The following is a 15,048-nucleotide window of genomic DNA, read 5'->3' as shown; positions in this document are numbered from 1 at the left end:
CAGACACACGCGTGAGCGAGCGGAGTCGTCGCCTGCGCATGACGTTCAGAGAGGACGTCAGAGCCGCTTCCCTGCTCTTCACCAGCCAGCCAGCTTCAGGAAGCGTCGGCGTGCACCTCGGCCTCGCGCGCAGGCAACGCAAGGTGCGAGGAGCTTGTTCCCGTTTCTGAAACCTCTGACGTCAGGAGGCAAGCAGCCAATCGAAGGTCTGGGAGGAAGAGGGAGGGGCGGTGGGGGAAGTGGCTGTTTTTTGGCAGAGGTTCCGCTCCTTGGCTGCGGCTGCTGAGCAGAAAGCGGGGGGTGTCGCTGCTCTCGGGGCTCGGGCCCGGCCCGGTGAGTGAGGGGGGGGCGCCTGGGGTGTCGGTTGAACGATCGTTTCTGTGCTCGCGCTTCCCCCGCCTGCTCTGCGTGTGGCGCGCGGCCGGGGGGGGGGGCGGCGATTGTGCTTAGCCCCGGAGAGGCCTGTACCCGCGGCGGGGGGGAGGGATGACAGGGCGCCCCCCCCGTGCTATCTGCCAGGGGTGCCCCAGCGAAGAGGGGACAGGAGCCGGAGCCCGGGCGGATGGGGCCAGCGGGCGGGTCCCGCTCACTCCCCTCGCCCACCCCAGAGCTCTTGCGGCGGCGCCGCCGCCAGGCCGCATCCGGTGGCGGGGAGAGGCGGGTCGGAGGCAGCAGGCGCGCCCGGCAAGGAATGCCGGCCTGGCCTGAGGCGCTTCCGGCGCCCTGTTTGCGGAGAAAACGTGGGCGAAGGGAGCTAAGTGTCACGTGAGGCGGCGTCCAGCCCGCGTGGAACAGGGGCCCGCCCTCCGCCGGCTCGGGCCCCGGGCCCCCTGCTTCGCCGGCGCCCGCGCTTCTGGGGCGGGCGAGCGCCCCTCCCTGTGGTGACTGACCGCCGTGAAGAGCTGGCGTTGTCTGCACTAAGGTGTACCTGTGCCCTGTGAAACGGGGGTTGACGGATTAGTTCTGTAAGTGTTAAGATCACCCCTAGCTAGCTTTGGGTCACAAGAGCCAAGACATGATGACTGCAGACTGCTGTAATGGTCCTGTGCTGAACTAGATAATGCCTGGGATCCACTGTACGGTAAAGACTATAGGTAAGCCCCTGTGGGGAAACACGCAGACCAGTCTGGACTGCATGCAGGGTGCCAAGTCAGACAAAGGAAATTGGGAATCCTGAACACAGAGTCTCTGGAATGGATAAAATTGAACCAGGGAGCTGAGGTGAGCGAGTCACTGACTGGAGAGCTCAGTATGTCAGGAAGGCAGCAGTTACAGGGGGCAACCCTTCTCACTCTGGCCAAGCTTGGAGTACCTGGGTTAAGCAGTATGTCCATAAACAGGCAACGGTGGGCTGGGTTTAGGTAGGAAATATATGTATAGGCTTTTTTTATTTAAAACCCTATTCTCTTTCCTTGTTACATTTCTGTGAATGAATAAATCACTTGTTTTTTGAAAAATGTGTTCTGAACCACTGCATTTCATATTGGCCACAAGCTTCAAGAGAGGAGTCTATAGTTAAACCCATTTGCACAAGCTGAGGTATATATGGCTGGTAAATGAGGAATGTTGTAGTCTGGTGATCCTATCTAAAGTGTTGTGAATTGTGGGGTTCTGGTCTGGGAGAAGTGCAGGTAGAGGCAAGGTTTGCTACTTGGAAGAAGTGCCCATGGAGAGACAGAGATCACAGGACAGTTTGCCCTGAGCCAAACCAAAAGCATTTTATGAATGTGGGTTAGTGTACATAGTTGTCTATGATCAGTAAAGAGTACAGGCTGTAAAATGCAAATTACAAAGAAAGTGTTTTGGGTTAGTTTTTTTTTGAAGCAGATAGTCAACTTTATAGAAATTTCTGTTCTCTGTAGTCCAGTGCAAAAAACTTTCTCGAGTCATGAAGCCTACAAAAATCTTAACAGGCTGTGCTGGGACCACAGACGATCATGCTGACCGATATTTGTCTCCTTGTTTCCTGTGTTCCCTCATCGGTCTATCCATCTTTTGTTTCTAGTTTTATACCTAGATTGTAACCTCTTTGGTAACACTGATTATCTGGACTTCTAGACGGTCCTGAGTGGAAAGCTGAATGGATTCACAGCTGAATGGATCATTTCCCCTCACATTAGGTTATAACTTAATTTTGCAGACATTCTAAGCACTATCAGATGAATATACGAATTGAGTTTTTGGGTTTTTTTATAATGCATTTCTGGCTTTTTTCCCCCCAGAGGCATGCACTATGGAAGTAACTACATTGAAGTCTGATTCCACTTTTTATGGTGGTTGTGCTAAACAATGCTGTGAATTGGTAAGTAACTATTAATATATAAGGGACTGGCAGGATGCCTAATGGAGGCTCTTAATTAGGTGGTCTGCACTCTGATTTTGTCCTGGAATAGCTGTCAGATAAGGTGTAGGTGGTTTTTGTTTTTTAATTTAAATCATTATACTGGTAAGGTCCCTAATCAGAACACAGTTATACTGATAGGAGGATGATCTATACCAGTATAGATTATTCCCCTTCCACTTGGGGAATAAGTTATATGGGTGTATCAGATGGTATCTGGCCCTCAGGAGGAGTCAGGGGCTCGGCTTACCTCTGACAGGCTGCACTAGGGAGAATGAGGCAACTCAGGGTCATCTGGCGTACTGAGTAATTAGGAGGCATTTAATTAGGCAGTGAAGTACCTGAGTGTGATAAAGAAAGCTATTCCCAGAGGGGATGGGAATCCAGTGAAGGAAACCTGGGAAGAATACTCTTCAGTGGGAGGGTTTCTGGAGGGAAGGGACTATGAATGACTCCCATGAAAGACTTCAACAGGCAGAAGCCCTGGAAAAGAGAAATCAGATGTTATCCTGAGGAAAGGTCTTGGGAGTTTGGCCTTGACCCAAGAAAAGAGACCCTCCCCCAGTTAGTAAGAAGAGGCCCTGGACTCTAGAAAAGGGTTCTGTGTCATGAAGGCCTCACTGGTAGGGGACATGGGATATAACTGTGCTGACAGCCTAATGCTGACTCAGGCCCTACACCTACCTGTGCATATGGTATTCCACCTTTGGGGTTGAATAAACTAGGCCCCTGAACGGGTGATGTTCAATATATACATCTCATTGGACTTCATAAACCCATCACTCAGGGAAACTGAGGCAGAGACAATGGTGGGGCTGCACTGGGCTGCCAGGGGTACTCTAGGGTGAGGGCCCTGATTATGGTATGGTGCTAGAAGTGGGGAATGAGGCCCCCTCCCATCATGTAGGGATGATAACACGGAGCAATGCTTACACTCATCTTGAGTGAAAGATGTCATATGTTCTGGATCTGCAGAAGGAGTAGCAGTGACAACTCAAGGAGCCATTGTCACAGGCTTGCGAGGGAGCCCAGCAATCCTTGTAGGCCCAGCTGTTAGAAATGGAAGGGAAAGAAGTCAGATGGTCCTGCTAAGGGGGTGCAGGTACTGTGGGCAAGAGGGGCATGCAAATTGGGTTTGTCCCTGGAGTAACAAGGGAGATTACTGGGTGGTGCAGAGTACTGTGGCACACCCAGAAAGTGCTGGGTCACAAAGGATGCCTAGTCTCAGATGCAAGAGACCCCAATGTCTCTTAAAGAGACTAAGAAAACACTGTTTGTGGCCAAGAAGGGTGATTGTCCTAGAATTATTAACGTGCTTGAAATGTGAAGAACTGGGGCATGGAAAGACACGTTGCCTGGCAAGAACTTTGAATTTTAAACAGAGGAGACCTCCCATGGGAATGCATGAAGTTGTGTAATGGGAAACTCACAGTACAGAAGCCAGGGCTAGAGCTTGACCAGAGGGTTCCACCTTCCCACGCTCCAAATTATCTGGGATACAGTGATTTCTCTTGTAGCCACAGGGCAGAAAAACTTCAGAAGTTTGAAGGGCTTGATGGTTCTAGCACTTTCTGGGAAAGAAAGAAGGGGCCCCAGGCTGATGAAGCTTGGGAGGCAAGATCAGCCTAGGTCCCAAAGATCCCAGAGTCCCAGGGAGCATGTGGGGTAAGAATGCAAATGAGGTGGAGAAGCAGTTCTACATTTGCATCTGCAAACTGGATGTTTTCCTGGCAAAATTATTTGAGCAAGGGAAGCAAGCCCATGAACTATCTGACAGGTAGTTTGGGCTAGTAGCAGATAGTGCGGGAAATTATTTAGTCAGGTCTTGGATTAAAGTGCTTGAAAGGGAATAGAGTCTGTCTTAGGAGAAACCTTGTGTTAGCACTCAAGAAGCCCAACAGGTAAGAGTGCAGCACTAACACCTGGATGAACAGACAATGGTTTAAAATATTCCAAGCTTTGGAAGACCGTAAACCTGAATAAGATGTCAAAGGCCAGATGCTGCCTGACCAGGAGAGACCACTCTCAGCAGTGGCAAATATATGAGACCAAGAAATCCTGATATTTTTTTTTTTTTTAGGAGGGAAGCAGGGCTCAGATGGGAGTAGCTTAAGTCAAGAGTCCAAACGACAGCATTACTGGGGATGACTGATCAAGAAAGCAAATATAGACTCAAGGCAAAAAGCAGATGCACTACCCTAATAAGAGAGCTGTCCTCAGACTCCTTTGCATATGAAAAGCTGGGCAGTTCCAAGTCTAAGAATAATAGAATCATAGAAGATTAGGGTTGGAAGACACCTCAGGAGGTCACCTAGTCCAAACCCCTGCTCAAAGCAGGACCAACCCGATCTAAATCATCCTAGCCTGTTTATAGGCTGGGCCTTAAAAACCTCTAAGGATGGAGATTCCACTACCTCCCTAGGTAACCCATTCCAGTGCTTCAGCACCCTCTGAGTGAAATAGTTTTTTCCGAATATTCAACCTAGACCTCCCCCACTGCAACTTGAGACCATTGCTCCTTGTTCTGTCATCTGCCACCACTGAGAACAGCTAGTTCCATCCTCTTTGGAACCCCCACTTCAGGCAGTTGAAGGCTGCTATCAAATCCCCCCTCACTCTTCTCTTTTGCAGACTAAATAACCCTAGTTCCCTTAGCCTCTCCTCATAAGTAATATACCCCAGCCCTCTTATCATTTTCGTTGCCCTCCGCTGGACTCTCTCCAATTTGTCCTCATCCTTTCTGTAGTGGGGGGCCAAAACTGGATGCAATACTTCAGATGTGGCCTCACCAGTTCTGAATAGAGGGCAATAATCACTTCCCTCGATCTGCTGTCAATTCTCCTACTAATCCAGCCCAATATGCAACAAGGGCACACAAATGTTGACTGATATCCAGCTTCTCATCCACTGTAATTCCCAGGTCCTTTTTTTTGCAGGACTGCCACTTAACTAGTCAGTCCCCAGCCTGTAGTAGTGCATGGGATTCTTCCATCCTAAGTCCAGGACTCTGTACTTGTTGAACCTCATCAGATTTCTTTTAATCCAATCCTCCAATTAATGTGAGTGACAGATGCCATCAACCGGCCAAAACAGGAAGTGAAAGACACTATGGACGGACAGTACAGCACCACACAGAAGGATTTGAAGCAGCTGCTGCATCTGGAATAGAAGAGGGCAGACAAGCTCGATGAGGCATCTGGGCCAATGGCAGGATACAGGTGCCAATCTCTCTGTGGCCAAGCAGCTGCTTTTGGAGGTGAGGCTAAAAAGGGGAAATGAAGAAAAAAGAAGAGGCTGCTGAAGGATTAGCTGCGAAGTCTGCACATAGCAAAGCAGGCTGGAACCTCGCAGTTCCAAGAAGAGTTAGAAAAGCTTACTGAGGAGTTAAAGGAGAAGAAAGAGTTTCCAGCAACTACAGATGCTGAAGGATGCTTTTTTCATTAACAGCAGGGCCAAGATTGACTTGATACAGCAGAAGAAAGATTTCAGCTCTTAGTCTTTCTTCTGCCATATGTACTCAGCTGTGTTCAGCTGATGCACGACTGCTATCAACAATTGCGAATTGTTTCACTATGGCTTGCAGCAGGGCTGCTTGGATGACACTGCAGTGTTCCATGAGGGGGCTCTTGTCTCGGCTCTGGAAATACTGCAGGATAAGGCATAAGGTGTTTGTAATGCTCACAACAAGAGCACACAGCTGAGCGGGTTCCATGCTTATCAGGCTGTGGTGTCCGTGTGACTAACCCAGGCTTTTGAAAAAAGGGGCGAAAAAACTTTAGTTTGCTCCTCATTGATATGACGGAGGGAGGGAGGAAAATGCATCATGAGAAGCTAAAGCCATGTTCCCATTACGACCTGCGACAATGTTTTGGTCACATGAGGCATTGCAAGCCCTACCCAAAATCCCATTTGCCTACTTGCACTGTGGGTAGCTATCCCACAGTGCAGTGCTCGGTGCATCAGTGCAGGCGCTGCTAATGAGGATGCAGTCCGCTGACACGATGAGTATGGGGTGGACACACAAGACTGACTTGCTTAATTTGGAGGTTAGATGTTGACTTACATAAAGTCAACTTAACTTTGTAGTGTAGACATGGCCAGAGCTCTTCTTCAGGTCTGGGAAACGTACTTAATGTTACAGCTAAATACAAGGTGGAACAGATTGTTTAGTGTAAGTAGTTCACCTTGAATGGTCCCTTGAAATATGTTAAGTGGCCTGTTAACAATCCTCCAGTCATGGGGGAGGGGGAGAGGGAACGGGAACGGGAACGGCAGCTTGTTTTGTGGTTGGTAATGGGTTACAGATGGTTGTAATGAGCCATAAATTCAGTGTCTCTATTCAGTACATGATTTTTATTGTCAAGAAAGTTTGAACTAAAGTGCAGTCCACACCATCCTCCAGATCGTTTATGAAGATATTGAACAAAACCGGCCCCAGGACCGACCCCTGGGGCACTCCACTTGACACCAGCTGCCAACTAGACATGGAGCCATTGATCACTACCTGTTGAGCCCGACAATCTAGCCAACTTTCTACCCACCTTATAGTGCATTCATCCAGCCCATACTTCTTTAACTTGCTGACAAGAATACTGTGGGAGACCGTGTCAAAAGCTTTGCTAAAGTCAAGATACAATACATCCACTGCTTTCCCTTCATCCACAGAACCAGTAATCTCACCATAAAAGGCGATTAGATTAGTCAGGCATGACCTTCCCTTGGTGAATCCATGCTGACTGTTCCTGATCACTTTCCTCTCATGTAAGTGCTTCAGGATTGATTCTTTGAGGACCTGCTCCATGATTTTTCCGGGGACTGAAGTGAGGCTTACTGGCCTGTAGTTCCCAGGATCCTCCTTCTTCCCTTTTTTAAAGATTGGCACTACATTAGCCTTTTTCCAGTCATCTGGGACTTCCACCGTTCGCCACGAGTTTTCAAAGATAATGGCCAATGGCTCTGCAATCACAGCCGCCAGTTCCTTTAGCACTCTCGGATGCAACTCGTCCGGCCCCATGGACTTGTGCACGTCCAGTTTTTATAAATAGTCCCTAACCACCTCTTTCTCCACAGAGGGCTGGCCATCTATTCCCCATGTTGTGATGCCCAGCACAGCAGTCTGGGAACTGATCTTGTTCGTGAAGACAGAGGCAAAAAAAGCATTGAGTACATTAGCTTTTTCCACATCCTCCGTCACTAGGTTGCCTCCCTTATTCATTAAGGGGCCCACACTTTCCTTGGCTTTCTTCTTGTTGCCAACATACCTGAAGAAACCCTTCTTGTTACTCTTAACATCTCTCGCTAGCTGCAGCTCCAGGTGCGATTTGGCCCTCCTAATTTCATTCCTACATGCCCGAGCAATATTTTTATACTCTTCCCTGGTCATATGTCCAACCTTCCACTTCTTGTAAGCTTCTTTTTTATGCTTAAGATCTGCTAGGATTTCACCGTTAAGCCAGGCTGGTCGCCTGCCATATTTACTATTCTTTTGACACATCGGGATGGTTTGTCCCTGTAACCTCAACAGGGATTCCTTGAAATACAGCCAGCTCTCCTGGACTCCTTTCCCCTTCATGTTAGTCCCCCAGGGGATCCTGGCCATCCGTTCCCTGAGGGAGTCGAAGTCTGCTTTCCTGAAGTCCAGGGTCCGTATCCTGCTGCTTACCTTTCTTCCCTGCGTCAGGATCCTGAACTCAACCAACTCATGGTCACTGCCTCCCAGATTCCCATCCACTTTTGCTTCCCCTACTAATTCTTCCCGGTTTGTGAGCAGCAGGTCAAGAAAAGCTCCCCCCCTAGTTGGCTCCTCTAGCACTTGCACCAGGAAATTGCCCCCTACGCTTTCCAAAAACTTCCTGGATTGTCTGTGCACCGCTGTACTGCTCTCCCAGCAGATATCAGGAAAATTAAAGTCACTCATGAGAACCAAGGCATGCGATCTAGTAGCTTCTGCGAGCTGCCGGAAGAAAGCCTCATCCACCTCTTCTTTGTTACATTTCTGCTCTGCCTCACAGGACAAAGCCTGCCTTACAAAGGCCTACCCTCTTCAAGCCCCGGCACCCCAAATAACAAGGGAGTGGAACAGAGTGCCTCTTGCTGTCCACACGCAGGCATGTGCCGTGCCCTGCCCTGCCCCGCCCCGCCCCCTTAGCATCTCTCTACATTTCTCCCCCCACCCCCAATCTACATCTCTTTTGGCTGCTCCAGGCAGATGTGCCCAGGCTGCCAGGGAAAAGGGTGTGTGTTTTCCACAGATTTCTTTGCTCCCCCAGGTATTTTTCAGCAGGGGAGCAAAGCAATCTGCAACAGTATTCTGTGAGGAATTCACCCTGGAGTAAATGAGGAGTAGTGTTGATTGATTTCTAAGGGCAAGTCTACACTTCAAATGCTGCATTGGTGCAGTTGCATCGCTGTAGTGCTTTAATGAAGACTCTAAGCCAACACAAGAGAGCTCTCCCATTGGTGTAGTTAAACCATCTACCTGAGAGGCTGTAGCTCTGTTAGTGGGAGAGCTTTTCCCATAGCGCTGTCTACATAGGGGAGTAAGCTGGTATAACTTTATTGCTCAGGGGCTTGGATTTTTCACACCCCTGAGTGACTTAGTTATACCAGTATAGGTCTGTCTTGTAGACCAGACTTGAGGCAGTTTCATCCAGTTCTACTCAAAGAAAATAGTAAGACTATTTGTGTTGAAGGTGGGATTAAAAATGCTTGCATTCAGAGTAGAAGGACAGGAATGATCCTTGTGGCTGTGTCCACAAAGTGTTTTTTTTTCCCTTGTGTTATTTGAGAGCAAAGTCTTCTAGCACTATTACTATTCCTTGATATCTTTGTACAGCAAAGGGTGACAGACCTTAAGTCCTTAGCAAGGTTAAATAAACGTAAACTGTTTTAGAACCAATTAAATCACTATTGCAAAGAGGAATTATGTTGCCTGTGGTTTGTGCATTGTGATTGTTGCTTGCTGTGCAAAAAATAAAATTTTCTTTATTTTTAGGTTCATGAGAAATTTAGAAAGCGTTCTTCAAATAAACGTAAAACAGGTATGTAAACTGATGTTGGAAGTTAGCAAACATTTTACTTTTGTCTGCTTTACTTGGTCATTTGGACTGATGTTTCACAGCAGCATAGCTATGATGCCATTGCTATGCTGCTACAGTGCCCATACTGTTGATATGGCTTTTGTTTTAAGAAAGTGGTTGGTCAATAACGCTGGTCACAGGTTACCAAAGGGTAGAAAACTGTACTGTGTTTCTGTTGACTAATAAACTTTCTGTTTTACAATGCTGGCTGAGAGTCACTGCTGACTGTGTGAAGTGGGGGTGTCCTTTGGAGGAATGTAATGATTCCCCAGGTGTCCCATCTAGGTGGACTCACTGTGGGGAGCTCACGGTGTGAACGGGGGCGAGGGGGGGGTGCTGAATGCTCTGAGGTTGGACCCAGGAAGGGCTGAAGCTGAGGAGGCTTGTTGCCCTGGCCAGCATGCCCTGAGGGGAGTCATGCTGCAGCAGTGTCTTCTCCCAGAGCAGTTTCAGAACACCCAGATTGTGACCCCTGTGAGGGTCCAGAGCAAGTGGACTCCCTGAGGGGGTACACAGCGAGAGACAGGCTTGTTGGAGGTTCCGGGAGGTGTGGTTCCAGGAGGCAGTGGAGTCCAGGGCTTAACCACTGAGAGAGAGTGGACCCCCAAGAAGAGCTGTCTCACTGAAGTGAGGTTCCTCCCAGGGACCGTACAGAGCCGAGAGGGAGCACAGGGCCTGTAAGTCCGTGACCTGTACAATTTCCTCATGAATAGTAACTCTTCTTTGTCATCTCAGGCCATTATTAGGACTGTCCTACTGGTTTCTCTCTCAATTTGCATAACTGGCCAGACCCTGGATACTATGATTGAGGAGGAGGTGGCGTGGCGGTGACAATTGTCATTGTTTGTCCTTAACAAGTACCTCATCTCTTTTGAGGCTGACACACTTTTCTGGTCATGTCAGAAAAACAGTTTTGATGGCATGCTCTTGGAGGCTAATAGTCTACTGAATTTTAGAAATCTTTAAGTGGTTTGGTACATTAATCTGTTGTCCTGGGTCCTCTGTGTAGTGGCTTCTGAGTGTCTTTTTCCTGGATTTGCTTCTCAAATTACCTACTCCAGGTCTAATTGCAGCACAAAGATCTTTAGAAATCTTATTGTGGTCATACATCAATCAGGAAAAAAATCTGCTTTGATCGTGGTTTTTGCAGCATTCTGACCAGCTGAACTGTTCTGAGTGATTAGTGACCTGGTTAATTAATGCTATTTGCAATCTTGGGACAGTCAAGTGCTTGTTTCTCACTAGCAGGAGTTTCCAAATTACTCTTTGATATTGCTTAGTTCTAGATTGTGGTGAAGTTGGTTCTGACTGGAAGAGGGAGAAACAAATGCTTGATTTCAGCCTGTAATGCTTGCAAAAGTATGTGTGGACTAGAAACTTTGGGTCAGATGCATGTTCTTCCTGAAAGGTGAAAGCAAACAAAAAGTTGTATGTGTTATTGCTAGAGATTTGTTGAGAGAGGGTAATATGTCCTTTCTTAAAAACAAAATCCCCAAAAAACCTCCCTCTCCCCTTCTTTACTTCCCTTCCCCCAACCCCAAAAGATCTCTTGATGCTGATCGTTTGCAAATATAGCCCTTTCTGGAATCTCCCATTTATTTGGGAGGTTGTGGCAAAGAACTCAGCTATACCTGGTGTGTTCAGATTTCCTTGATTCCAAGTTTTAGGCCTGAGCATAGCATAGAAATTACTCAAATGTTTAAAAAAACCAGTAAGCTTTGGTTATTCTTAATCAGGTTCCTCATGTCTTCCTTTTCTTTTATTAAGCAGCTGATCCCTGTGAAGTGTGGTGCAGTAAGCCAGTTCATGTACTGAAAGACTATTGCGATGTGATTAAAATATACATCATTTGGCCGTTTCTGTTTAAACTTGAGAATAAACCTGTAGTAACCGATTTCAGGTAAGCATGCATGTATTCATATTGGTTAATCATGTCCTTTATATTTTTGTTTTTATTTTAATGTAGAAGATTTCTGTGAATTTAGAGTATAGATGCATAAGTATTAAAAACGCCCACATTAATGCTTCAATCTGGCAAAGAGCAAAGTTGGCTATAACTGGGACCATACCAAATTCACAGTCCATTTTGGTCAATTTCATGGTCATATGATTTTAAAAATAATAAATTTCATTATTTCAGCTATTTAAATCTGAAACTTCACGGTGTTGTAATTGTCAAAGTCCTGACCCAAAAAGGAGATGTGGGAGGGTTGCAAGGTTGTTGTAAGAGGGTTGCAGTACTACTACCTCTGCTTCTGCATGGCTGCTGGTCACGTCACTGTCTTCAGAGCTGGGTGGCCAGAGAGTGAGGGCTGCTGGACCGGAGCCAAGCTCTGAAGGCAGAACCACTGCCACCAGCAGCGCAGAAGTAAGGATGGCGTAGTATGGTTTTGCCACACTTACTTCTGCACTGGTGCTTTCAGAGCTGCGCCCTCAGCCAGCAGCTGCCACTCTCTGGCCACCCAGCTCTGAAGGCAGCACAGATGTAAGGGTGGCAATACTGCAGTTCCTCTAAAATAACCGTGCGATTCCTCCACCCCACCCCCCGGACCCACAACCCAGTTTTGGATCAGGACCTCCAGTTTCAGAAACACTGGTTTCCCTCTTGAAATCTCTATAGCATAGAGTAAAAAAACACAAGACCAGATTTTACAACCTGTGACACGTTTTTCATAGCTGTGAATTTGGTAGGGACCTAGCTATAACTGAAGTGACTTTAGATTCTGACTATCTGGGATAAACTCTTCAAAAATAGATGCCTGTATTTAAACATCCAAATCATTGCCCTGGTTTTTGAAAGTGCTAAGAACCCCACAGCTACCATTGATTTCTCATTTTTAAGAGATTGCTCCAGGTTACTAAACACTGTCTTCTTTAGATCTGACTGACTTTAATAATAGCTATGGCTATATAACAGGACAAAAATTACTTTTCTAAAAAAATAAATGTTTTCATTTAAGCAATACCTACTTTTGTGAGCTAAGTTTGAAGAGACTCTGGGATATTGAAGTTCTCGAAGACCTTGTTGATTTGGCGAAGAAAGTTGTGGTAAGTGGAGGTCTATAACTTATGTTTTCAAATGTGTTAGACTGCTTAATTAGCACCTTGCCATGATACAGATCTTGATTTATATGTTAAATTAGTACAAGGCAGTTGTTTCTGCTAGGGTGAATAAATATGTTGACAGTCGGTTGGGTTGCACCATGGGTGACTGTTTTTGATTCAGTAATGATTCAGTAATGTCTGCAGGAAAACTGGCTCCTGGGGCTTGATTGGAACATGGACCATCTTTTTGTTATGTGCTTGAACAGTGGATAGTAAAGCATTCTCTGATCCATGATTGCAGTACAGACAGTAGAGCCCTGTCAGTGAGTTGAGAGGTCCTCCTACCCGCAGAGTGAAATAAAGTTGCTTTTTTTTGGTCACTTTCACTGTTCTTTTGCTCAGTAACAGTTTGCTGTTTAAATGTTGCTGCTGCTGCTAGTCTGGTCCAAAACAACCATACACTGGTACGAGACACCAACAAAGTAGAGGGGGAAACAGCAAAGAAAACTTAGGGCGAGTGTGCAAATGATGAACCAAATATTTTGTGTGGGGTGTTTTTTTGTTTTTAAATTGAGGTATTGCACAGTTTTTACTTTGAAAATTCTGATCAATGGAAGATTGACTGAGTGCAGCCCAAAACTGCATCTTGATGGTCCACTCTGCTGTTACATGACTTCATAATAACTAGTGCAGTGGTTCTCAACCAGGGGTATGTGTACCCCTTGGGTGCACAGAGGTCTTCCAGGGGGTACATCAGCTCATCAAGATATTTGCCTGGTTTTACAACAGGCTACATAAAAAGAACTAGCGAAGTTAGTACAAACTAAAATTTCCTACAGATAATGACATGTTTACACTACTTTATATACTATACCAGTGAACTGTAAGTACAATGTTTATATTCCAATTGATTTATTTTATAATGTGGTAAAAATGAGAAAGTAAGCAATTTTTCACTAATACTGTGCTTGTGACACTTTTTTGTATTTTGATGTCTGATTTTGTAGCAAGCACTTTTTAAGTGAGGTGAAATTTGGGATAAGCAAGACAAATCAACCTCCTGAAAGAGGTACAGTAGTCTGGAAAGGTTGAGAACCACTGTACTAGTGGGTTGCACAGTTTGTTGCTTCTGTCTGAGCACATTGCCCTTACAGGGGCTCCATGCATCCTAGGTTATGGCTACACTCTGCAGCTTTTAGTGACATGGTGTGCTGTTATAGCCATGCCACTAAAAGCCACACAGTGTAGCTGCTGTTTGTCTGAAGGAGAGAGCTCTCTTGCCGACAAAAAAAAACAAACAACCAAACTTCCACCCCCCACGAGCAGCAACAGCTTTTGTCAGCAGGAGGGTGCTCCTGCTGATAAGGCACTGTTCACTCTTTGTCCATAAAACTTGTCCTTTGGGGGCTTTTTTTTTTTTTTTAAACCCTTGAACAACAAGTTTTGCTGATGAAGTGCCAGGATAGACATTCTCCTGGTATTCCCTCCCACAAGCTCCCTGTGTGCCAGCCTCCTTCTATTTCCTTTCTCCCCACTATCCCTTCACCCAACTATTCTTATTTTTTGTCTTTCTGTCTGTGAAATAAGTCATTTTGGATATCAACATTGTACTGTACTGGGAGGATCAGCAAAGTTGAGATAGAGGGGGTATTGTTATGAGATAAGGTGTTAATGGCTGCTATCAACTGGTTCTTTGAAGCTGCTGGCTCTCCAAGTCAGATTCCTCTTTCTCCCCCTTCTTTTTTTTCTTCTGATTTTCACCAAAATCAATATGATTCTACTCAGTGTTGCCTAGAACATTTCCTGAAATTTTTGAATGGATCAGATGTAGCATTCAAAAGTTACCGCATTACAGACCGAGAAATGCTGTTGAGTGAACAACCTCACTTTGCTTTTGGTTGGGTGAAAAGTCTGATTTCTTTTTTTGTTTTTTGTTTTTTTTTCCACAGAACAATCCATTTTTTATCAGTGGCATATTGAGTATTGGTACTCGAATAGAAAATGTAAGTTATTTTGACTTTTTTTTAAAATAAAAACCTCTGTAAATAAGGCTTTTCCATCTGTTTGCAGTATTTCTTTTTTACCTATACACAAGGTACATGGGTATTTAACAGCTAGAGCACTTGATGGTCTCATTTTCTTAGAAGTCTCTCAGTTCTGAAGTTTTGGTGTGTGGATGTACTTTTTCTTCTGCATGTCACTTCCTCTTAACAGATACAGATGGCATAAACTAGCAAGTTACTTTAATATTAAAGAAATTTGCTTTTTAGTTTGCCATTTTGAAGACCATATCACTTTTTATAGTGGGAGAAATAAATCAGCCACTTGTTACTGGATAATTCACTACTTATATTTTTATTTAATTTAAATGGCATTTTGTCTTGATGGACATGCATTTAATAGTAAATAAAATAATATTCTAAATTCACAATCTGTTTTAAAAACACATTGATAGAACGTACCAGCCAACAAACATTCTGCACTCAACCCCACTCGTTTAGAACGTGCTTTGATGGTCACCCAACTCAGGCTGTGTTGGACACAGGAGAAGTGTTTCAGAGTCAAGGGCTTTTCACTTGCAAC

General features: G+C 45.6%; 1 protein-coding gene across 3 annotated transcripts in view; it reads left to right on the top strand.

Annotated features, from left to right (window-relative positions):
* The first annotated feature begins 1 nt into the window (after window position 1).
* The window catches only part of TTC3 (tetratricopeptide repeat domain 3), a 131,340-nt gene continuing 116,293 nt past the window's right edge, over window positions 2-15,048 (top strand). For 2 of the 3 annotated variants that reach the window (XM_078854584.1, XM_078854583.1), the window contains exons 1-6: window positions 222-333; window positions 2,223-2,302; window positions 9,336-9,381; window positions 11,188-11,320; window positions 12,381-12,468; window positions 14,415-14,468. In XM_078854584.1, the coding sequence (XP_078710710.1) occupies window positions 2,234-2,302; window positions 9,336-9,381; window positions 11,188-11,320; window positions 12,381-12,468; window positions 14,415-14,468 (390 nt within the window). In that variant the 5' untranslated portion in view covers window positions 222-333; window positions 2,223-2,233. The other variant, XM_073360955.2, reaches the window with a different exon arrangement.

The sequence above is a fragment of the Lepidochelys kempii genome, chromosome 1, assembly GCF_965140285.1.
Source record: "Lepidochelys kempii isolate rLepKem1 chromosome 1, rLepKem1.hap1, whole genome shotgun sequence".
NCBI classification, from domain to species: Eukaryota; Metazoa; Chordata; order Testudines; family Cheloniidae; genus Lepidochelys; species Lepidochelys kempii.
Note: the sequence above shows the minus strand (reverse complement) of the source record. Positions and strands in the feature narration are given on the sequence as shown.